The sequence below is a fragment of the Theropithecus gelada genome, chromosome 15, assembly GCF_003255815.1.
Source record: "Theropithecus gelada isolate Dixy chromosome 15, Tgel_1.0, whole genome shotgun sequence".
NCBI lineage: Eukaryota > Metazoa > Chordata > Mammalia > Primates > Cercopithecidae > Theropithecus > Theropithecus gelada.
The window spans coordinates 39709216-39735458 of NC_037683.1; the positions used below are offsets into that span (position 1 = coordinate 39709216).

The 26243-nt window shown below is 36.8% G+C and overlaps 1 protein-coding gene across 3 annotated transcripts in view; it reads right to left on the minus strand.

Moving 5' to 3' along the window:
- The window catches only part of PLPPR1 (phospholipid phosphatase related 1), a 300616-nt gene that overhangs the window by 19298 nt on the left and 255075 nt on the right, over nt 1–26243 (minus strand). For all 3 annotated transcript variants that reach the window (XM_025359298.1, XM_025359301.1, XM_025359300.1), the window contains one exon: nt 12568–12700. In XM_025359298.1, coding sequence (XP_025215083.1) covers nt 12568–12700 — 133 coding nt within the window. The remainder of the gene's footprint in view (nt 1–12567; nt 12701–26243) is intronic.

Below are 26243 nucleotides of genomic sequence, written 5' to 3' on the forward strand. Positions count from 1 at the left end.
ACTCCTGGACAAGAACTCGGCAGGAGGCGGCAGCATTCTGAGAGGACTAGATTCACGTCTTCTGGAGAGCATCGCTGCTGCTGGCTATAGCAGCTTTGTGCACGCCCTATAGAGCACCAATGAGCCACACAGTGAGGACAGCAGATGCTAGTTCCTTGGAGCTGAGGAGCTCTAGTAGGAAGCCTGCTAACTAGGGATTGGACTTGGGGCTGCGTACATCTGCTTTCAAGATGTAACTCTGAAAAGCTGGCCAAGAGCAAGTCACACTTCTATTGATGAACAGAGCGTGCATAGGTCTAGCCCCATTTAAGAGTAAATAGCGAGAAATAATCATAGATCACATGGGACCTTGGAGAAATCTCCTGTTTTAGACTAGTATGGTACCATTATTCTCTTCTTTCATATTTCTTGTTTCAGTAGGAACTTTACACTTGCATAGATTATTCAATAATTTCCATCTGTCACGTTAGAATTGTTGAATATGCAGGCTTTATTACATACAGCCAGGAACACATTTGTTTTTGCTCATCATTGTATTCCCAGCACCTAGCATCAAGCTCGGCACATAGTAAACATTTAACAGATAATTGTGGGATCAATGAATGAACTGCTGAAGAAACTGTAGAAAGTAATGGAAGAGGATAAAAGAGCATAGAAACTTGTCCATATTTTCTAATTCATGTTGGTGCCTTACATTCCTGATTTCAGAGAACATAGAGTTGACAGCAAACCATTTAGCATGTAAGTTGCAGGGATCATATCTCCTTTTTATAAAATTCACAAAGTCAGGCATAGTGCTAGACAACTAGAACATAAGTGATCATTAAAAACTGGGACTTCGTAAGTGTCTCATGAATTGGAAAACTGTAAATCATAATTCACAAATGAAAGCATTCTCTATTCTAATGCAGTGAGAATAAAAAAACCTTAGAGTATGGAGATCTATGTCATACACAACAAATACTTTTTATTGGAGATGTTTGTGAAGCACAGGAAACTGAAATCATGATGAACTTGGGAAGTATACTGATGGGTAGTTTTATTGAGACATGCATATCTTAGAAATGTTCCTATTTCTGATTCTGAGAAATTACAATGGTTGTCAGTTTTGGTATTAACACGTGGGCACATACAAACTCCTATATATTTTCATGTGGGGAAACTAACACATGGAAATTTAAAAAAGAATAGTGAAAAAGACATAAAAACAATTTATCTGGATTAAGTTTCCAACAATACTCTGCACCTATGTTGAAAAGCTACTCTGTGGGCAGTTGCTTAGTCTGAACTGCAGCTTGTGCCACCCCTCCCTACTTTCCTTAACATTCATTCTCAATCTCTTATCAAAAATTGTTGGCCAGGCATGGAGGCTCATGCCTGTAATCCCAGCACTTTGGGAGGCCGAGATAGGCGGGTCACCTGAGCTCAGGAGTTCAAGACCAGCCTAACCAATAGGGTGAAACCCAGTCTCTACTAAAAATACTAAATTAGCCAGGTGTGGTGACATATGCCTGTAATCCCAGCTACTCAGGAGGCTGAGACAGGAGAATCGCTTGAACCTGGGAGGCAGAGGTTGCAGTGAGCTGAGATAGTGCCATTGCACTTCAGCCTGGGCAAAAAGAGTAAAACTCTTTCTCAAACACCACCACCACCAAAAAAAACAAACAAACAAACAAACAAAAAAAAAACACCAAAACCAAAACAAAACCTGTGGCCACAGTGGCTTGTCCTTGTAATCCCAGCACTTTGGGAGGCAGAGGTGGGTAGATCACTTAAGGCCAGGAGTTCGAGACCAGCCTGGCCAACATGGTGAAACCCCATCTTTACTAAAAATACAAAAATTAGCCAGTGGTGCTGGGCACCTGTAATCCCAGCTACTCAGGAGGCTGAGGCAGGAGAATCACTTGAACTTGGGAGGCGGAGGTTGCAGTGAGCCAACATTGTGCAACTGCACTCCAGCCTGGCCAATGGAGCGAGACTGTCTCAAAAACCAAAAACAAAAAATCAAAACAAAAAACTGTTAAAAGAGGTCTGTTCTTTTGTTTCTCTATGGCAAAATGATGTCATGAAAGATAGTGAAAGTAGTAGCATGTTGTGTGATGTTGAGGATATTTGAACATTTTCTCTTTTTCAAAATCTAACCAGCTTTGAGCATCTCTTTGTGGTAGCTTTTCTACCATGATGTCCACAAAATGAGAAAACATGGCCTCCCATCAGCTTCTAGCCTCTGTTTTGGTAGAAAAAAATGATGAAAAATCTTATCCCACACAGACAAGTACAAGCAAATGGCAGGGGTCTACCAGTGCCATTTTGACACTGTAAGAGGAATACCTAAGGAATTCTTACACTGTTTCCCCAACCACATTCTGATGCAACCACCAGCTCTTAGTCTAGATCACATCTTTCATCAAAACACCATTGGAAATAGAACACAAGATTAAAGAAACACATACAGTTCACTTTTGCTTTTTCTTTTCCACATCAGGATCCCCAGTAGAAAATCTCAATCTAGTTCCATTTTTGCCAAGGTACCTCAATTCAACTATTGAAGATGATTCCTTCAGGAAACCACAGTTTCTTTAGGAAAAGGAAAAGTGGTAAAATGCTTTCTCATTAACATGCTTTATTCAAACTGGAAGTTTCCTCTGAAGATAATTTATCTGAGGTTACCATGTTCATCCCATTTCCTTATAAAGGTGTACTGACCTCATGAGATCTTTAACTATGACTGCCATGGATACCAGGTAATAACAACGATAGCTAATATGCTGTGCTTAGTACATACAAGGTATTGTTCTAAGTGCTTTGCAATATTAGATCACCTAATGCTCACCACAACTTTGAGGTAGACGCTATTATCTTTACATTTTACAGATGAGGAAATTGAGATACAGAGAAGTCAATTAACTTGACCAAGGTCACACAGCTAGTAAGTAGAGGAGCTTGGGTTAGAAACCAAACAGTAAGGCTCCAGAGTCTATACTCTTAATCATAATTCTCTCAGTTTATTTATCCATATATTAACATACATATGGATAAGCATCCGACCATAAAGATATTTTAGCTTATGCTTGGGAGCACGCACACGCACACACACACACACGCACACACACAGCATTGAGAAGAGGCAAGGACTTTATAGCATGTCTCTTGTGAAATGTATTGCACTTGCCACAACAGAATAAGAGTTCTTCAATTTTGTAGTCAATTCTCCAAAAGGAAGATGATTGAATATCTATGATATGTCATTTGAATAAGGCACTTTTCTCATCACTTTAGCAATGAATCTGACTTTTTTCTAGTATGACACAAACACAATTGGTGCAAATTGATCCATATGCCTTACATATTGTGCTTCAAAAATAAGTTTCTGACAAAATCAAATATATCAGTTCCTTGGATGGTAAATTTCAGGTGTTTACGGGGCAATGCTGTGGTCTCTTTCTTGTATAGATACTGCACAAACCCCAAAGGCTGACAACAGCCTGCTTGTCTTGATTGGATGGTCGAAATCATAAGAATAGATTTTATTTAAGTCAATTAATCTGAACCTAGTTACTTTATCTATTAAAATGAGTTATAAGTAGTCTTTATATCACAGGGTGATTATTGAATTCGTAAAAAACAGTTGTAAAAACACTTTGTAAATTGTGAGTCCTTTATTGATATTGCTGTTATAACTGAGAGAAGCAGATGTAACTAAGGGAAGTGGTTATAAATTGATTATAAAATTATTTTTTAAATGCAGGAAAGAGATAAGAAACCTACAGTTGTAACAACCTGAAACAAATATTTGACTCAGTTATTCATCCTTTGCATTAATAAAGCACCTTTTACAATGCAATAAGCTGGTGGTTTAAAAAAAAAAAACCTGTATTTGTCATTGTAATTGCTCATGATAAGTGAAGATGAAGGATAATTACTTAATAAAGATGACGAGTAATCAACTAGAAAGCCCACTAAATATTTCTATAAACAAAAAGAATGAACAAATACATTTTTACTTCTTCAAAGCATAAAATTACTCGACTTCTTAACAGGATTTTATCTCAAGAATGTCCTCTTTACTCCTTTGACAGGACAATTCCCCAGTGCTTTATCTCACAAATATAAGCCTTCTCTCTCGCCACCTAGCCTCTAAATATCTTCTCGGTCCCTCTAGGCAGTATAATTCCAAATGCTGCTTAATAGAGAGGAAAACATAAAACTTTGCCAGAGGCCATGGTAACTTTAAAGTGGAATGGAACACGTAGATGCAAGTAAGTCTAGAAAATATGCCCTGGATACAAACTAAATATGGAGAAAAAAAATGTAGCTACCAAGAGATATCAAAATACAGGAATATCGAGTCCTGGATTTTTTGAGGACTTCAAATTTGGCTTTTGTGATTCCATGTTTATAAGTTTCTAAAGCTGAAGCTGATGATCTGAATCTACGTCCATTCCTACCAGAAGATCAGCATCAAACTCCCATGGGCAGCTGCCAGCATGGTTCGTGACTTACAGACACTGAGATCTGGTGCTGTTGCCCTCTGCTTGATGCATTTCCTAAACACTTTCATTATGTTCTAATGGAATAACTTAAATTGTTTCTGCTCACACCTATAATATCAATACCCTGGAAGGCTGAGGCTGGAGGATCCCTCAAGCCCAGGAGTTCGAGACAACCTCAGCAACACAGGGAGACCCTGTCTCTACAAATAATAATTTAAAATTAGCTGGGCAAGGCAGTGTGTGCCTGTGCTCCCGTCTACTCAGGAGGCTGAGGTAGGAGGATTGCTTGAGCCTGGGAGGTCAAGGCTGCAATGAGCTGTGATCATGCTACTGCACTCCAGCCTGGGTGACAGAGTAAGACCCTGTTTCAGAAAATAAAAATAAATAAGTTGCCTCCAAAATACACACTACTTTGAAAAAAAGTTATAGAAAGCTTTGAAACTACTCTTTACTAACCGTTGAGTCATCAGTTAGTGCCTAATTTTGTTATATGAATATTTTTGTTATGCAAGATATTGTACAACTTCTTAAAAGTTTTTGAAATATACTTAAAAACCTTTACAAAAGTCATTGTCAGCTGAGGGTGACCCCGCCCCAGGGAACTTATGTAATGTTTGGAGACATTTTTGATTGCCACTAGTGGAGGAGTGAGTGCTATTGGCATTTGGTGAATAGAGGCCAGAGGTACTACTAAACATCGTATCAATACAATGCACACAAGTCAGTATTCTACTTCTACACAAAAAAAGAATTATCTGGCAGAGAATATCGATAGTGCAGAGGGTAAGAAACACTGCTTTACAGCAACTGAGTTCACTGTAGTGTCATGAATTTGCATTGTCTAACCTGCAAAGTGCTAGAGAAAGCAGTTTTCTGCTCAGTCCTTTATTGGAGTCCAGCCTCTAAACACTAACGCTAAGGAGGACCCTCAGAAAAGAATCACTAGAGTCTCATATGACTCAATAACTTTCCTCTTGATGATTAGGGTAATCTATGGAGTTCTAGGGTAGGAGTTTTGTTCAGATCTGTAATATTCTGGCTCACCAAGGATGACATTCAAAGGGGAATAGAATCAGTCCCTGCACTGAGCAGAGGAAACAAAAGCAACCTCATCACAATTTCTTGAGACCCAAGCAAAGGTTGCTCCCTGGCTACGCCTTCTAGGCCAGTCATGGTACCAGCTTCAGCATCTTTCCTCCCCTGCGTCCTTGAATCCCAGTCACAAGCCCAATCCTGGTCCCCAGTAGGAAGTAGCAAACATCTTAGTCTCTAAGTCTAGTGGCTTGGCTGCTTATGTGGTCCAGAAACAGAAGTTCCATTTTTTTCCCTTAACATTCTTCCTGGCTCTTTCCTCTTGACCTGTGTACCTGAGCTTCAACTATGGTTCCTGTTGCTGAGTTCTAGAAATTATCTCCATCTACTTATAGGCCCATGTCCTGCCTTGCTCTTGACATTTTTCTTTTATGGTCTAGACTCATGGCTCAGAAAGGAAGTTGGGTGCCTGGGCACTGTCACTTATCTTTAGACTACCTGGGCAGCTTGAACTTCCTTGGTCACACGTGGAGCTGGCCTGGTTCCCTGGGCATCTGGTTCCCTGGGATCAACCCTGTCTTGATTGGTCTGTCCTGCTATGGATTCACTGCCAACTCGACAATTCTCATGGTATGACAGCCTCCCCTTTCCATTTAAAGTTATATATCTGCCACCACAAACTCCCTATTTCCTTTCCCTAGTTATTTTTCTCTGTACCACTTATCTTCTAACACTATAATTTATTTTGTTTAGTGTCTGGCTTTTTCTATCAGACTATAAACTGAATGAGGGCACATTTGCATTTGGTTCACTCATATATTCTCAACACCTTAATCTGTACCTAACATCTCGTAGGTGCTCAATGAGTATTTCATTGAAGGTTGAAAGAACTATAATACTGAATGCAAACAGAAATAGACTAATCGAATCAAATAAAGTCTTTTTTCTGATACAGTACATTTAAATGACTTTCAAAATTGAGGATTTTCTAGTTCTCAAAAAGGCTGACATTAAGCTTGTCCCAGGGTATCAATTCTTACAACCATAAACGCCATGACCTTTGAAACTGCATTTAAAATATTCATGCTTTCACTTAGACCACACTTGATTTATGGAAATTAGTTAGCATTACATGAATTAGCTGTTTACCATGGCACTTTTTAGTCTGTCCAGTGCTACCTAATCCTCGGACCTGACCTGAATGGCAGAAGACTTGGTTGGTATTTAATTAAATTTTTATTAGAAGTAATAATGGATGAACTGTGTGACCCCAAATGAAAAGACTACAATGAATAGCTCTGGATGACAAGCTATTTTAGGTGTGAATAGTCAAATGTTGGCATATTTGGATCAGTTTTTTAATTAACTCAAAGCAGCTATTCAGGAAGGGAAAGTTAATTTAGTTTTCCTTCTATATGGTAAACCAAAAACCCTCATCAAATTCTAATGCTGCCTATTCATTACTTTTCAATATTAAATATTTACTATTTAATAATTGATATTTACAAAAATAATTATGCAAGTATATATATGTGAACAGAATTGAACTGAACTTCATATTTTTTTTTTGAAAATGTAACTTCCTTATTTAGTCATTGCCACTGAAAAAGAAATGTGGATGTTTAACTCTCTCGAGAACATATATCTATATTGCTGTTACTATGCAATGTAATGTAGTAGCAAAGGAAATGGTATAAAGTAAAAGAAATGAAGAGGGAAAAAATGAGAGAGGAGTCTTCATACATGTTACTAATTTGATTACATTTGTTTTTATAAAGTATAGGTAAAATCTGTTAGTTTAGCCAGTTCCTTTCCTCCCTTCCCACATTATACAAATATAACTTAAGAAATTATACAATGGTTTAGAAGGAAGTGGATAGAGAAGTTTAGCTATGATGTTTTATGCTTAGAACCTGGGAGGACAGGCAGCCTTCTTATAATGAGAACCTTGGGGAAAAAATTTATTGTTGGATTTGTGAATCAAAGGAATTTAATACTCTCTGTCAAAGTCAACACCATTAGCATTTGCTAAAGGAGGAGATGGTTGAATTTGAATGTTTTCTCTTTGACTTCACTATTCTTGCCATTGTCTCATTTAAAACTTAATTTGGATCCGTGGGGTGAAGCAGAAGCCTAACTTTCAAATCCATGCCACACAGAGACAAAGAATTAGAGAAGCAAGTTGACATTTTTGCTTTTCTATCCACACTGCAGACTATGTTAGAGAACTTGGCCATCCTTCTAGATGGTCTTTATTTTGCCCTCACTCTTTAAAAAAATTATCTTTAGTTCTTTTTCTGATTTCTAAAAGTACACATATTCATGATAAAAAATTAAAATTACAGAACATTAGAAAGCCAAAAATTATTTGCCCAATTTGCTCATTATCCTACAATTCAGAAGTGACAACAGCTAATTTTTAGTGTATTTCCCTTCAGTCTCTTTGCTATGGATAACACACACACAAATACACATATACACTTACATAATGTTGTATTCTTTTTATTTAAAAACAATTACGGATTCATAGTGTTTTGACTTCACATATCATGAATATTCTACATGAAAAATTCTTAATACCATTTTCTGAGGTTGCAACTTAAAATGGCAGCATTATTTCTTTTCAAAAATTAGAGATATCTAACTTATAAAATAATTTTAGTCCACAAAAATTAATCTACATTTCCGGTTGTTTCATTAGGGTTAAAAAAAGACCATTATTTGTAAGTTTATTGAAATACACTGTCAAATTGCAATGCAGAAAGGGTTAAATATCAATTTACTTTTACCAGAATTGTATTAGAATCCCAAGTTTTTTCATCTTTTACAGCATAAAGCCTTGTTTTCTTAAAAACTAATTCATTGGCCTTTTTTTGCAATGTGAAGTTGATATTTTTTGGAAAATACTATTTGTAGTGGATTGTAGAATAATTACATAAACTGCAAGAGAAAAGTCATGCCATTTCAGGTTCGTTAGAATGGTTAGCTGAAACAGTTGTCATTTTCCAGTGTCAATTGCGTAGTATGTATTCTGGTAGCTTTGGGGCTAGAAAAAAGACTAAGCTCTTCAAAATAAGTTTTTCTAGTATATTTTGATTACTTCCTTATTTTACTCTAATTTTTTCCAAAGAAAACATTTCCATTTAAACAGTCTTTATTCTAAGTAGTACCCTTTCTTGTGAAAAAAATTCACATATACTCAGAGGAAGTTACCCTTCTCAAGATAAATAGACCCATTCCTTCACCCTTCCTACATGAAAAGTCAGAACAGACTTCTCTTTCTCTTAGAAATTACCTTATTTATGCACTTTAATTTCCTAGGACTAAGACGAAAGTGGTAATAAAGTTAATTAAACAGAAGGCAAATGAATACTTAAGAATCAGCATTTATGAAACTAGTTCTAGGCAAATCTGTGATTTAGCAAAGTTTATATTTGCTTTTCATTCACCCTAATAAAGACATACCCAAGGCTGGGCAATTTACAAAGGAAAGAGGTTTAATGAAGAACTTACAGTTCATGTGGCTGGGGAAGCCTCGCAATCATGGCAGAAGGCAAGGAGGAGCAAGTCACATCTTACATAGATGGCAGCAGGCAAAGAGAGAAAATGAGGAAGACGCAAAAGCGGAAACCACTGATAAAATCATCAGATGTTTTGACACTTATTCACTACCATGAGAACAGTATGGGGGAAACCACCCCCATGATTCAGGTTATCTCCTACCAGGTCCCTCTCACAACATGTGGGAATTATGGGAGTACCATTCAAGATGAGATTTGGGTGAGGACACAAAACCAAACCATATCACCTCTCAAAAATCATTTTTTGGCAACCTATGTGCCAGGTACTTTGAAGTATGCTGTTGATATGGAATGCAAAAGATACAACTTCTGCTTTCCAAGGGATCACAAATTAATAGGAGTAACAGATTTAAGTAACTATAGTAATATGAGAAATGCCTATAACAGATGTAAGTGCAAGGCTCAGTGGAGGCCTAGAAGACAAGGCAACTAGTTGATGGGATTGGTAAACAGGTAATATCTAAACAGCATTCTGAAGATGAGTAGGGTTTGGCCAGCTTCTAAAGTGAAATGGTGGCAATAGAATATTGTAGGCTGAAGGAGCAGCCCACGTACAGGTACTGAGGCAAGGCATCACACTTTCCTTTGGAGGGCACGTGAAGCTGTTTAGCATGATGGGAGAGGGTCTCACAAGGGAGTGGCTCTGGATGAGGCTGGAGACATGTGAGGACCTCAGATTGTGAAGGGCTCTGTAGGTTATGTTAAGAACACTAGAAATCTATTGAAAGGTTTTAAGCAGAGAATTGACTTTCTCATACTTTTGCTTCAAAAAGATCAATAGCTACAAAATGGTCAACAGATGGTAGCTTTGTGGGGCTGGGGTGAATGCAATGATATTGCAAAACAAGATTTAGGGAGACAAGAACTTTTAATCACCTAAACCAGTGGTGCTCAAACTTTCCATGCATCAGAATCACCTGGATGACTTGTGAAAACACAAATAATCAGACTTAATCCCCATATTTTCTGATTTAGCAGGTATAGAATGAGGCCTAAGAATTTCTAACAAGTTCCCAGATGGCATAACGTGTCTCTCAGGTTTTTTACTTGAGCAACTGGGTGGATCCTAGAGTCATAAAAAACAAAAGAGGGAAAGCATGAAGCAAGTGCTTTTTTTTTTTTTCTTCTAAACCCAGCAATCCCCCTAACCTTTCAATGCTGTTTCCTCTAATTCTCCAAAGTTTAAATGTTACCTTTTGGCTATCTCTGCTCTAGCATCCCTTCTTTAGAAGCAGAATCTCATGATGCTGAACTCTAACTCACCTTATTTGAATGTCTCTGGCTTATCCTCCCAAGGTCCAGATCTCTATTAGCTTATGACAGATCCAAATGGACTAATGTGTCATTGATTATAAGTGGGAATTTGATGCTCCTCCAGGGTGACAAATTTCTACTTTAACAGTGGTCTTCCTGAACCATGCCTCACTACAATGTGGTGTCTCAAGTGGGAGTTATAGATACCACAACAGACAATCTAGAGGACTGGTTCCTGGATGGCAGGGATCTTCTGGCTTCCCTCAATGAACAGAGACTTGTGCTACCATTGCATAGAGGTCCATATAAATGACAAGTGCCAGTCAAAATTTCTATTCCTTGGACTCTGCTCCAGGTGTGTGGGTCACAAAAGGTGTAATTTATCTTTGCCAAGGGAAATAGCAGTGACTTTTAAAGGTATTCCAATTTAATTGTAACACATCTCTGTTTTAAATAACTTGCTGTAATTACATGTACAGGAAGCAGGTTGGACAGTGGTCGTAAAATCTTCCCTGAATCAAATTATGTACGTGTGTGTGCATGCGTTACTCCTTGGGAAAAGTTACTTTACCCCATTTCCTGTCAAGATTCTTCATATGTACAACTAGGACTATAAAATACGTTACAGGGGCCGGGCATGGTGGCTCATGTCTGTAATCCCAACACTTTGGGAGGCTGAGGCAGGTGGATCACCTGAAGTCAGGAGTTCAAGACCAGCCTGGCCAAGATGGTGAAACCCCTCTCTACTAAAAATACAAAAATTATCCACCATTAGGGACAGGCACCTGTAATCCCACCTACTCAGGAGGCTGAGACAGGAGAATTGCTTGAATCTGGCAGACGGAGGTTGCAGTGAGCCGAGATCGTGCCACTGCACTCCAGCCTGGGGAGACAGCAAGACTCTGTCTAAAAAATAAAATAAAATACCATACAGGGTTTTGGGTAGATTACATGAAATAATGTATGTAAAATGTCTAGTTCAGTGTTCTGTATAATAAATATTCTCTTCTCTCCTCATTTCCCCTTGATCTCTTATCTTGCCCGTCTGGGAAGTGATCAAACTCTGGACATCTTTGGAACAAACTATTGTTTGGAATGAATGAACTAGACAGTAGTGGCATCATATTGACCAGGGTATACCCATAAGCCAATTGCAACCTTCCATTGTCTGCAAAAATTTTATTCTGCAAATAACATCAAATGCCTGAGACTAGTTTAGTGCTAAGGGTTACTTCTCTTAAATCAGATTTTCTTAGGTTTCCCACTGCACTATTTCTTTCATTTCCACTCCAACCAGACAAGTTATTACATATTTGATTTTGATGTAGTATTTGCTTATTACTTGAAGAAATTCAATCCTTTCCTACAACAGGAAAAAAAAAAAAAAAAGATTAAGGATTACCAAAAGGCTTGTTGAGAGCATGACCCTCACTTTCTCAGTTGTCAGTTTTCTTGTTCTAAATGGTATCATGGCTCCCTTAAACATCTGGTCAGTAGGCATTTGTAGGATCTCATTAGAATACTGTAATAGTTATCATTTATAGAGTACTTAATGTGTAGGAACTTTGTAAGATCTCCATTCCTACCTGTACCCATACACATTTATTCCCATATCTGTCATTATTAATCACTAGCACCTCACTTTTCATAAAATTCCTAGAAGGAGGGATGTAGAATATGCCTTCATTATTCTCTATCATGAACACTAATAAAAGCATTTGTTTTCCAACTTTGAAAAGGCATTATTTTCAAGAACCTGATGGCTGAGATTTCCCACTCTTTGTTAAATTCCCTGCATAACAAAATTACTGGATGGGAAATCTCTGTCAGGAAATTTGATTATTTCTAAATTTATTTTACTGGTGTCCCCTGATGCTCCCTCACCCCAACCCCTTGCCTGACTCTGCCAAAAGGTGTATAGCAATATCCAGTCAATATTAAAACATATGTCCAGGGAAATCTCAGATAACTACTGTGTGGGGGGAAAATCAGTTGAAATCATTCATGACAATTTAAGAAGTACCACTTCAAGGGTCAAAAATTTGATGTGGCAGTAGGATCAGGCTCAATTTCTGCACTTCTTAGAAAATCCCCAAAAGAGCCCTTGCTTTTAATGTTGATACTTTCATAGCTTATTTTATCTAGTGATTGCCTTTAGTAATTTTACTTTTACGTGAGAGCTTAGTTCAGCACCGTCTTGTACTTACCTGTGAATCTTATGATCCTTCGAAGTAAGGGGTTCAGGTAACAGCATTCTCCGGTCAGAATTGTTTTCTCCTGAGCAATCAGGGATTCTCTTGTTGATTTTATGAAATACATGGATATCTCACCAATAAAAATCTAGGGAAGGAATGTTTAAGAAATGTCAAGTTGGAGATTTGTTTGATAAGAGAGGCCCATGACTTTAAAAACAAAACAAAACTGTTGACCCACAATCCTTTTAAAAGGTGTTGGGGAGAGATGTTGAATTAGATAGTAATTTGCATTTAACACTTCAAAAGAATTAGAGAAAGTGATAATTGGTCATTTCAGGTAGAGTTTCAGCCTATAATATTAAATTTTAAGGTCACATGGAAACAAATTGAAGTAAATTGTGATAGAATTTATGACAAGGTTCATGCTGGGATTGAATTCTTTTTTCTTTCTGTGTGAGTTGCAATGATGAGGAATGATTCAGAAGGCCAATGTGCCCACGGAGGCATTATATACACACATCACAAGAGGTTACAGTAAGACCTCACTTTATACCAGTAGGTTTTTGAAAACTGGAACTTTAAGTGAAATGCCATACTTTATGCTGTAAGAATTTAACTCTTGTTTATATCAATTAGTCTATGGTAAAATTAGTTTTGTTATATAGCACACTGTTTTGCTTAAACGTGCAGTTTCCAAAAATCTATCCACAATATTAAGTGAGGACTTCGCTTAACTGCATTACTTTATTATGTGCCATTATGATTATTTACATTCTGAATTCTTATTTGATCATATTTGCCTCAGATATATTTCTCCTACCCTGAACTGGTTGACTCTCCCTTCTTTATTATAGGCATCTCTCTCTTGTTAAAACTAATAAATATATGTATTCCCCTTTAAATCATAACATCCTTATGTAGATTGGAAGCTCCCTAATAGCAGGGACTATATCTTAATAATTCTTTAGCATCCTTATAGCACCCAGCACAGTGTATTCTCATTTAAAACAAGGAATTGGCAGGAGACAAGTTTTCATGAACAATGACACTGCCATAACTGAAGATTGACACTCATCAAAGAAGAGTAAAATGTTAATTACCATCATCTATTAAATACTGGGTGTTAGGCACTTCAGCATAGTATTTTCATGCTCACAAGATCCCTCGTGTAGGCCTAATTATCCTTGCTTTACTGTTGAGGAGTGAAAGTTCAGCAAGTTTAGGTAATTTGCCCTCCAAAGCATATGGATGGTGCATGGGGGCATAGGAATTAGTTTACACGTCAGTTGGATTCCAAAGTCCACACTTCCCACTATTCATATGACATTTTGTTTTTTCCTCATCCTAATTTTAACATTTCCCCAGAAGAATGTGACCTCATAGATGATCTTCTTTGCTGTACATAGACCTGTGATTTTAGAGAAAATTTATTAATGTTTTAATTCCCATACCTTATATTTCTCCTATCATGCTGGAATATCTGTTTAGATGGATAAAGATGATGACATAATGAAAGGCACATGGGTAACAGCAATTAAATATAAAATTTCAAAACTGGAATCATTTATAAAGTTGTTCGCCTCCCTTTATGGGTTTCAGGAACTCAGACACACACAGCCAGATAGCATCAGAAGCATCTCTAGAATGTGGCCTATAGTTTTATTTCCACTACACTGTTCTACCTCAAACTTTAACAGCATATGTCTTTAGCATTTAAAACATGCTGAATTTAACCTGTTTTGTTTTCTCTGTTCTCAATATTAAGTAAATTTAAGAAATATTTAGAAACATTTTTATTAAGTCATTACCATGGACAATTGTAGTGGTTAAGAGGGAGAACTCTGAAGTCAGGGTTTCTTGGCTTCAAAGCTGGGGTTTGTGATTTATTAGTTCTGATGACCTTGGACTAATTAACCTTTCTATGCCTCAGTTATCTGTATAAACATGATAACAGTGTCAGTCTATAGGTTTAATAAATATACACACTCATATATGCATATGCATGAATTGGTTAGAACATCACCATAATATGTACTATATTATATAAGAGGGTGAAGTTGTTATGAAATCAATTACAACTGCATTAACATTGTTGTCATCATCATTATTACTACTATTATTACAAAGCACTTTGTAATATCACTGAGGAGGCAGATTCCAAGATGATAAAAGACTTAAAACCTCCATGAGTATATAATCTACTGAGGAACACATACAAAGATCTTATAAAATCAGTTTAGGTCTTATACACGTTACAAGGACAAAGTGCTAAGAAGCCAAGGCTCCTGGGTAGAAGGGGATTTCTCTCCTCTAGGAAAGTCAGTTTTCATCCCTAATGCCAAATGGATCCCATGACTAGGAGACTCTGCTGCTTGTTAGATATGTAAAAGATGCCATCTTTATTTACAGGAGGGCCTTTTGCTTCCTCTGCCAAGAGTACTGGATCCAGACATCTCTTATGGTTCTTACCCCATGACATGGAAAATCTCAATCCATCCTAAAGACACTGAGTTCCTCCAGCTGAGGGCCATTAACATTTGTAATTTTGCTCCTACCCCTGCCTGGAATCTGAAATGTGATTGGTTCCTTCTCTTTCTTTTTAATTTTAATTTGAATTTTATTTAAAAGGAAAGAAAGTAGACTGAACATTTTCTGTGGCTTAAAAGATTCTTGCTCTTACAGGCAACAAGGCCCTTCGCATCTCTGTAGCTCAGCAAGGCTTTTGGAGTTCTCCTTAATTCATGACCAACTTCCCTGGAATTGTCCTAAATCTGGATGATGTGACCTTGAAATGGACAGTGCTGGTTCAAATTGACATTAGGGAGAAAAAAACAGAAAAACCACTGAAAAATAGAAAAGTCATTCAATGTACAGGCTAAGATGATTGTAATAGTCATAAGCTGCTTTAATTATTTGGATAGAATGCTGTTTTAAAATCTTTAGTAATATTTAGTCTTAGCCATATATTTATTATGACTACATCTTGGCCAGATGTTTTTTAACTAAACAAAATGGTCCTTAGATTTTAGATCTGAAGATCTTACTTTACAGCTCTTCACACTCTAAAAGTAACAAGACTTCCTTGGGGTTCAGTTCAGCATCAGCCTCAGCAGAAATAGGGCAGATGTGTGGAATTAACACATGGTGTTATTGGTTGAATCAGAGAAATCCACAAGGAAGGGCCAGTGAGGTACAAGGCAGAAGCAAGGCATATGTGGGTTGCAGGTGGGATAGTGGCTTGGCACTGGCACAGAGGGAGCCAAGCAAGTAAGAACTGGGGTGGAAAGTAGGCAGGAAAAATAGAATTTGGAGTCAAACAGGCAATGACCCAGCATGGATCACCTTGGCAGGAGGTGCCTATGGTTGTGCAGAGTTAGAAATATTCTGTGCCTAATATCCCTTGGAATTAACAACGAATTGATGCTCTACTATATAAAAGTATTTGAATAGTTTCTGGAACTCAGCCCTCTCTCTGTTCGCATAAGACCTATCTCTGCCAAAATAAAGTGCCAAGGGGCTTTGTTTGTCTCTAATATATATGATGGCACTACACTACTGTTTTTCATCTCAGTGAACAGATGGGGATAAATTCACACATGATTGGGTAAATGAAGTAGTATTTCCTTGAGGGAACTTTCCCTGCTCTTGCAGACTAGATTAGGTATTTTAATTATACATGAATCTCTTACCTTGTGTTTCTCGTTTCTAGCTCTTATCACAAATAATTACATAATATTGTTTTTCTTAGTTATGGGATGTCCTGCTTGTCTTATTCTTGGTTGCATCCTGAGCCCAGACCAGTGTAAAGTTACACAGTAGTTGGTCAGTGTTGAATGAAAATAAGCATATCAAGTTAAAGAAGGTCCTTCAGAATATAGGTTTAATGAAGCAGACTTAAAAGAAGAAAAAGTGATTTCTCTTACTTTTCAGACCTAATGAAAATGTGACTACCTTAGTGGGGAAGACTTTGTCAGGCCCTGTAGGAAAATTAAGAGGCTGTCCTGTCACTGCCATAGTGCACTATACAGATCTCTAGCCCGACATCTACCCAATGAATGGGATTACTGTTTGTATGTCCCTCTCCATTTGTCTGTGATGTCTTCAAGGGCAGAACTTTTGTCCTTCCTTGTACAATGCCTAGAACAGAACCTGGTATACAGTAGGGGCAGTATCTGTTTTTGTTGTTTTCTACAGCCTAATCTTGGAAGTGAAATATTTGTTGGAATAAATATGACATTGAATCCTTAAAGGATTTACTTTTCAATAGAACACTCCAACTTTAATTGCCCTGAAGATGAACACTTGAGGAAAACTGCACTATGTGCCAGAAATCACAGAATTCTGGCTGTATTGCTTAAGAATAAATAAAAATCAAAGAATAAACTGTCTTTTTTATACTAAATTTACTTATTTATTCATGTAGTGCTCAACAATTTGGGGGAGGGGAACACCCACTCTGTGCCTTGCATTGTACCAGCACTGGAGACACAGAAGTGGACACATACCTAGTAGGGAAATACAAACAAATCATAATGTGATATGACATAAGATGTGTGTACATATAGGTTTCTGTCCCCAGTTCCTGAAACAGAGCTCCTAAGGCCTTTGTAATTCCCTATGTGATTGATTGGATCATCTTTTGTTCTAATGAGACAACTTGGTGAGCTCTGGGTAGCTTAAGGGTAGGGGCTGGTTGCCAGGGGAACCAACCATGTGCTTAGAGGGTTGGAACTTTCAGCCCCACTCTCGATTCTGGGGAGAAAAAAGGGGGCTGAAAGCTGAGTCAATAACCAGTAGCCAGTGATTTAATCAATTGTGTTTACAAAATGAAGTCTCCATTAAAACGCCAAATGGACTGGGTTCAGGGAAGTTCTGCATTGATGAACATAGGGAGGTACCCACAGGGTGGTGAGTCCTGAGACAGCATGGATGCTTTGTGCCCCTTCTCACATACCTTGCTCTATCCATCTGGCTGTTCATCTGTGTCCTTTGTAATATCCTTTATAATAAATGGGTAAAATATTAGCAAAGGGTTTCCCTGAGTTCTGTGAGTTGTTTTGCAAATTAATGGAACCAGTGGAGGGGGTTGTGGGAACCTCAGTTTATAGCTGGTTGGTCAGAAGTATAGGTGACAGATTATTACTTGCAAGTGGCGTTAGAAATAGAGGCAGTCTTGTAAGATCAAGCCCTCAATCTATAGCATCCAACACCAATCCCGGGTAGACAGTGTCAGTAGAGTTGAATTAAAGGGCACCAGTTGGAGAACTGGTTTGCGTTTGAGAGAAATATATCCACATCTGGGTTAGAATTGTGTTGACTGTGTAAAAGAGTAGGAAAGACTTTTTCCCCCCCCTTTGGAAATGTCATGAAATCACACATGATTACAAAATAAACCAAGGAGATGGGAGAGTGACAAACACATGAGATAATAAGAAAAAAAAAAAAAAGCATTGCTTGTCTCTGTGATTTCAGAAGCCCATTTCCTACTCTACAGAAAACACAAATTCTAGAAATTCTCCATTCAGTGAGGCTTTTCAATACTTACACAAGGGGATAAAAAAACAAGATAGTGACAAAATTTACACACAACCTATCTTCATTAAAACATACGAGTGTGTACACACACATATCTAAACAAAAGCACACCAAAGTATAACAGGCTAAAGAGAACTTAGGCAACAGAGCTGGGACTCAAATTCATAAGTAAAATGTCCTAATACTCTCATGTCAAAAGTGATAAGTGGTATAAGGATTATTACTGTCAGTCAACAACAATCAAAGAGCAAATGAGATATGGAGCATAAAAGAAAAATCAGAGCAAAGGTATATACTAATCTGTCTAGTTATTGGCATAAGGCCTGGATTATATTAAGTGATAATGTTTGTATAAGAAATACAGGAAGGGAAGAAGTGGGTCATTTTATAATTAAAATGTAATGAGATATTCCTGGCTTTCAGTTAAAAGTGTGATGAACATAAGATATGCTTATGAAACAATCCAGCTCTCACATGCAAATGAGTAGGCTTCAGAGATGTTCATTTTCCCGTATTTTGCTGACACATAGGATGGTCCATTCACTAGGTCCCATAATCTCATATAGAGCCCAATTCTGCTTGAAGAGAAAGAAGCCAGGAAGGTAAGGGGTCTTTCTTCTTTATGCCAAGCCTTTAAACCACATTGGATGTTGTTTTGCTCACTATGGTGGACTTGTGATTCTGGTTTTGGCAATGGCGGGGGTTCTCCATCTGTACCTTTGCCACCTCACTTTGCCTCAATCTATTACTCTGCTGAGAGAGCATCTGGGTCATGTGGGACTCTCCATATGTTCAGACTTGGTTGCCTTGCCTAATTTTGGTCTTTCTGGTTGTTGGATAACAAACACCGTAACACCCATGGCAAATGAGGGTATTCTCCAGTGAGAAATGGTCAAGGCCAAACAAGATCTGGCAGTGAATGAACTGCAAATGGATACCATTGGTCCATTTCTCATCCCCCAACTTACGCCAGCTATAATCCCAACTGACACATGACCTTTAGATGATAGTGACTGTACTTTAAGTAATTAAGATAACTGTTCTATCTTGATAAGTTATCTTTTGAATATGAAAACCAAAATGTAAACCAAATAACCGTGAAACACAGTGCATCAGTTTGGCATGTTATCTTTTAGGCTGTGTTCCTTCATAAATTTTATTTTTTTAAACTCAACAGATAAAATTGTAGGTATTTATTGAGTACAACTTGATGCATTAAAGGGTATGTACACTGTGATATTAATAAATCCAGCTAACATACGCATGATCTTATATAGTTATCATTTTTGTGGTGCAAATACTTAATATTCACTCAGCATTTTTCAATAATATATTTTATTAATTATAGTTACAGTATTGTGTAATAGATCTCTTGAACTTATTCCTCTCATGAGATCAACTTTTGTAGATTCCACATATAAGTGAGATCATGCAGTATTTGTCTTTCTGTGCTTGGATTATTTCACTTAATGTCCTCCAGGTTTATCCATCTTGTCACAAATGACAGAATTTCCTTTTTAATGGCATATATATCACATCTTTTTAAATCCAGACACTGAGGCAGATTCCATATCTTGGCTATTGGGAATAATGCTGCAATAATATGGCAGTGCAGCTCTCTCTTTGATATACTTATTTCATTTCCTTTGTATATAAACCCAGTAGTGGTGTATAGACTGCTACTAGATCATATGGCAATTCTATTTTTAATTTTTTGAGGAACCTCCATATGGATTCCTATAATGGCTGTACTAATTTACATTTCCACCAGCAATATGCAAGGGTTACCTTTTCTCCATATTCTCACCAATACTTATCTTTCATCTTTTGATAATAGCCATTCTAACAGGTATAAGATTATATCTCAATGTGGTTTTAATTTGCATGTCCCTGATGATTAGGGATATTGAGCATTTTTTTCATATATTTGTTGGGCATTTGTCTTTTAATTTTTTTGTCTATTTAGGCCTTTTCTTCATTTTTAAATTGGGTTATTGTCCTGCTATTGAGTTGTTTGATTTCCTTATATTTTAGATATTAACCCTTATTAGACATACGGTTTACAAATACATTTTCCCATTCTGTAGGTTGTCTCTTCACTTTGTTGCTTGTTTTCTTCACTGTGCAGAAGCATTTTAGTTTGATGTAATCCCATTTGTCTATTTTTTGCTTTTGTTGCCTGTGCTTTTGGGTTCGTATCCAGAAAATCATTGCCCAGACATATGTCATGAAGCTTTTCTTCTATGTAAGACCTCATTGTTTTAGGTATTACAATTAAGTATTTAATCCATTTTGAGTTGATTTTTGTGTATGTTGTGAGATAAAGGTTTAATTTTACTCTTCTGCATATGGATAGCCAGTTTTCCTAACACAATTTTTTAATGGACTGACCTTTTCCCATTGTGTGTGCTTGACACCTTTGTTGAAAATCAGTTGGCTATAAACGTGTGGATTTGTTTCTGGGTTATCTTCTATTCCATTGGTCTTTCTTTATATGCCAGTACCATGTTATTTTGGTTACTAATAACTTTGTAGTATATTCTGAAGTCAGGTAGTGTGATGTCTCCAGATTTGTTCTTTTTGCTTAGGATTGCTTTAGCTATTCTAGGTCTTTTTTGATTGATGACTTTTAGGATTGTTTTTTCTATCCTATGAAAAATATCATGGATAGCTGGGTGTGGTGGCTCATGGCTGTGATCCTAGCACTGTGGGAGGCTGAGATGGGAGAATTGCTTGAGGCCAGGAGTTCAAGACTAGCCTGGTCAACATAGTGAGATCCCATCATTATAAAAAAATATGTCATTGATATTTTGGTAGCAATTGAGTTGAATCTATAGATTGCTTCAGATAGTATTAAACATTTTAACAGTGTTAATTCTTCCAATCCATGAACATAGAATATCTTTACATTCTTTTGCATCCTCTTCAATTTCCCTTATCAACATTTTATAGTTTTCATTGTAGATACTTTTCATCTCTTTGGTTAAGTTTATTCCTAACTATTTTTGTAGCTATTATAAATAGGATTATTATTTAATTTTTTTCAGATAGCTTGCAGTTAATATATAGAAATGCTACGGATTTTTGTATTTTGTTTTTCATCCTGCAAATTTACTGAACTAGTTTATTCTAACAGTTTTTCAGTAGAGTCTTCAGGGTTTTCTATATATAAGATGTCATATGCAAACAAGGACAATTTAATGTTTTTGCTTCCAATTTGAATGTCTTGTCTTTCTTTCTCTTGCCAAATTGCTGTGGCTAGGACTTTTAGTACTATGTTGAATAGAAGTGGTGAGAGTTACCCTTGTCTTACTCCTCATCTTACAGAAAAACCTTTCAACTTTTCTTCATTGAATATGAATTTAGCTGTGGGTTTACCACATATGGCCTTTATTGTATTGAGTTACATTTCTTTATACCTAATTTGTTGAGGGTTTTTTAAATCATAAAAGGATAGTGAATTTTGTAAAATCTTTTTTTTTTGCATTTATTGAAATACTCATATAGGTTTTGTTCCTCATTCTTTTAAAGTGATGTACTGCATTTATTGATTTGTGTATGTTGAACCATCCTTGCCCCCCTGGGATGAATCCCACATGATCATAGTAAATGGTCTTTTAAAATGTCTGTTAAGTTTGATTTGTTAGGTTTTTTGAGGATCTTTGTATCTATGTTCATCAGGAATGTTGACCAGTATTGTTGTTGTTGTGTCCTTCTCTGGCTTTGGTATTAGGGTAATGCTGACCTTGTAAAATGAATTTGGAAGTAGTCCCTCCCTTTCAATTTTTTTGGGAGAGAGCTGGAAAAGGTTTTATATTAGTTTTACTTTAAATGTTTTGTAGAATTCAGCAGCAAAGCTGTTGGCTCCTGGGCTTTTCTTTGCTGGGAGACTGTATATTATTGATTCAATCTCCTAATTTGTTATTAGTTTGTTTGGAATTTCTATTTCTTCATGATTTAATCTTGGGGGTGTGTATGTATCCAGAAACTTTTCTGTTTCTTCTAGGTTATCCAATTTGTTGGTGTATCATTGTTCATAATAGTCTAATATTATCCTTTGTATTTCTGTAGTATCAGTTGTAATGTTTCCTTTCTCTGATTTTGAATCTTCTTTTTTCTTAGTCTAAAGTTTTGTAAATTTAGTCTATCTTTTCAAAAAAGCAACTCTTCATTTTGTTCTTCTCTATTTTTTTTCTAGTCTCTATTTCTTCTTATTTTATTAATTTCTGGGTTCTCTATTCTGTTCCATAGGTTTATGTGACTGTTTTCTTTTTTCTTTTTTTTTTTTTTTTTTTTGAGACGGAGTCTCGCTCTGTTGCCCAGGCTGGAGTGCAGTGGCGCGATCTCGGCTCACTGCAAGCTCCACCTCCCGGGTTCACGCCATTCTCCCGCCTCAGCCTCCGAGTAGCTGGGACTACAGGCGCCCGCCACCACGCCCGGCTAGTTTTTTGTATTTTTAGTAGAGACAGGGTTTCACCATGTTAGCCAGGATGGTCTCGATCTCCTGACCTCGTGATCCACCCGCCTCGGCCTCCCAAAGTGCTGGGATTACAGGCTTGAGCCACCGCGACCGGCCTATGTGTCTGTTTTCATGGCAGCACCATGCTGTGTTGGTTACTATAGCTCTGTAGTATAATTTTAAGTCAGGTAATATGATTCCTCCAGTTTTGTTATTTTTGCTCAAGATAGCTTTGGCTATTCTGGGTCTTTTGTGATGTCATATAAATGTCAGAATTATTTCTTTTCTATTTTTTTGAAGAACATCATTGGTATTTTTATAGGAATTGCACTGAATCTGTGGATCACTTTGGGTAGTGTGGGCATTTTAATAATATTCTTATAATCCACAAATATGAAATATCTTTCCATTTTTTGTGCCTCAATTTTTTGCATTAGTGTTTTGGAGTTTCATTGTAGAGCTCTTTCACTTATTTGATTAAGTTTATTCCTAGGTATTTTATTTTATTCGTAGCTATTGTAAATAGGATTATTTTCTCGATTTTTCAGATTGTTCATTGTTGGCATATAGAAATGCTACCATTTTTGGTTGGTTCATTTTGTATCTTGCAATTTTATTGAATTCATTTATCAGTTCTAATAGATTTTTTTTGGTGGAGTCTTTAGGTTTTTCCAAATATAAGATCATATAGTCTGCAAGGAAGGATAATTTGACTTCCTGTCCAATTTGGATGCTATTTCTTTCTTTTGTCTGATTGATCTAGCTAGCACTTCCAGTCCTATATTGAATAATAGTGGTGAAAGTGGGATTCCTTATCATGGTCCAGATCTTAGAGGAAAGGTTTTCAGTTTTTGCCCATTCAGTACGGTATTTAGCTGTGAGTCTGTTTCATATGGCTTTTGTTGTGTTGAGGTATGTTCCTTCTACACTCAGTTTTATGAGTTTTTTGTTATGAAAGGATGCTGAATTTTATCAAATACTTTTTTCAGCATTAATGGAAATGATCATTTTTTTCTTCATTCTGATGATATGATGTATCACATTGATTGATTTGAATATGTTGAGCAATTCTTGCATCCTTGGGATAAATCCTACTTGGCCATGATAAATGATCTTTTTAATATGTTGTTGAATTCTGTTTGCTAGTATTCTGTTGAAGATTTTTACACTCTTGTTCATTAGGGATATTGGCCTGTACTTTTCCTTTTTTTGATGTGTCTTTGTCTGGTTTTGGTATAAGGGCAATAGTGGCCTCATAGAGTAAGTTTGGAAGTATTCTTTGCTCCTCTATTTTGCAGAACAGTTTGAGTAGAATTGTTATTAGTTCTTCTTTAAATGTTTGGTAAAATTCAATAGTGAAACCATCAGGTCTTGGGTTTTTCTCTGCTGAAAAACTTTTTATTATGACTTTGATCTTATTACTTGTTATTGATCTATTCAAGTTTTGGATTTCTTCATGGTTCAATCTTGGTAAGTTTTATATGTCTAGAGTTTATCCATTTTCTCTAGGGTTTGCAATTTATTGGCCTGTAGCTGCTCATAGTAGTCTCTAAGCATCTTTCTAATTTCTGTGGTATCAGTTGCAATGTCTCCTTTTTCATCTCTGATTTTATTTGAGTCATTTGTTTTTGTCTGGTCTGGCTGAATGTTTGTCAATTATCTTTTGGAAAAAACCAACATTTCATTTCATCGATCTTTTGTATTATTTTATATATTTCATTTATTTCTGCTCCAATCTTTATTATTCTCATAATTTTGGGTTTGGTTTGCCCTTGTTTTTCTGGTTCTTTCAGATGTATCATTAGATTGTTTGTTTGATGTTTTTCTACCTTTTTGCTGTAGGGGTTTATTGCTATAAAATTCCCTCCTAATACTGCTTTTGCTCGATTCCATACATTGTGGTATGTTGTGTTTCTATTTTCATTTGATTCATGATATTTCGTAACTTCCTTCTTATTCATTGATCCACTGGTCATTCAGGAGCATATTGTTTAATTTCCATGTGTTTGTATAGTTTCCAACAGTTCTCTTACTATTGATTTATAGTTTTATTCCATTGTGGTCAGAGAATATACTTGATATGATTTCAATTTTTTTGAATTTAAGACTTTTTAATGTCCTAAGATATTACCTGTCCTTGAGAATAATCTATGTGCTAAGAAAGAGAATGTGTATTGTGTAGCCATTGGGTGAAATGTTTTGCAAATATCAAGTCCATTTGGTCTATAGTACATATTGAAATCAATGTTCCTTTATTGATTTTCTGTCTGGACTATCTGTCCAATGCTGAAAGTGGGGTGGTGAAATCTCCAGCTATTTTTGCATTGAGGTCTATCTCTCTGGCTCTAACAATTTTTTGCTTTGCATATTTGCATGCCCCAGTACTGGGTACATATGTATTTACAATTGTTATATTCTCTTACTGAATTAACCCCTTTATAATTATATAATGCTAAATGTAATGTCCAATATAATGTTAAATTTCTCATTCTGTTCACTTATTGTTTTCCTCATTTACTTGCATTGTTCTTCTGTATTTTCTTGAAGTTCATTGAACTTCCTTAAAAAACAGTTATTCTGAATTCCTTGTCAGCGAGTTCAAACATCTCTATTTCTTTAGGGTCAGTTAGCAGTATTTTATTTTGTCCATTTGGTGATGTCATGTTATACTGATTGTTCTTGGGGCTGTGTATTGATATATACACATTTGTAGAAGTAGGTACTTATTCCAGTCTTTGCAAATTGGCTTTGTCTGGAAAAGCTCTTCGACAGCCCATTCAGAGAGTTTGGGCAGGCCATTGAGTTTGGTTCTGAATCCCAGGGTCACTACAGGGGTGGGGTGTGCCCAAAACCTGGGGCTGCTTAGGCCTGTCCAGATCCTATAGACACTGAAGTAAAGCCAGTGGTAGTTCAATTCAGAGATCAAATCTGCCTCACAGGATTGAAGTCTGGGACTGCATGGTCCCACCCAGCACTGGGACTCAGTTTGTGGGTACTACTCTGGAGTCAGGGGCTGTGGGTGCCTGCTAGCCTGCCTGATGCTGGATTTTACTGTGGTGGGCCCAGGGTTGGGGTCTAAGGCAAAGTCCTGTTCTCACACTCCTCTCTTTACCCCACGTGGATGGTGTCTCTCTCAGTGTTGTGATGGTTGGGGGAGGGGTGGTGCAGGTAATATAAAACTCTCCTTTCTACCATTTTCAATGCAACTTTTATTATTGTTGTGCTTCAACCATCTCTCACCTGGTTTCCTTAGCTCTTGTGAAGGCATTAATGTTTTAGTGCATGGATAGTTGTTCAAGTTGATATTTCAGTTGCAGGGGGTATGATTACTGGATAGTACTATTCCACCATCTTGTTCCATCCCTCTTCTTCACAAATATTTTTAAAAACATGTGGTATGCAATAAATAACTGATATAAATAAAAAAGTTTAGAGGAAGTTTTTAGATTTCAGAATATAAGCAGTCTGTGGAAAAAAACTAGTCATTGAAAGATACATTATAATTTTATATTGTAAGGAAATTTCACTGCATGTTATATGTGGTTGCAATTTAAAAGGGCATTTAGAATTCCCGGAATACATATTTTAAGGTCATACATATGCTAGTTGTAGCTCTAATACTGGGCAATATTGACGTTTTTGCTGTTTCCTGAATGCAGGCTTTGGAGTTGAAATCTCAGCTCTTTCATTTATT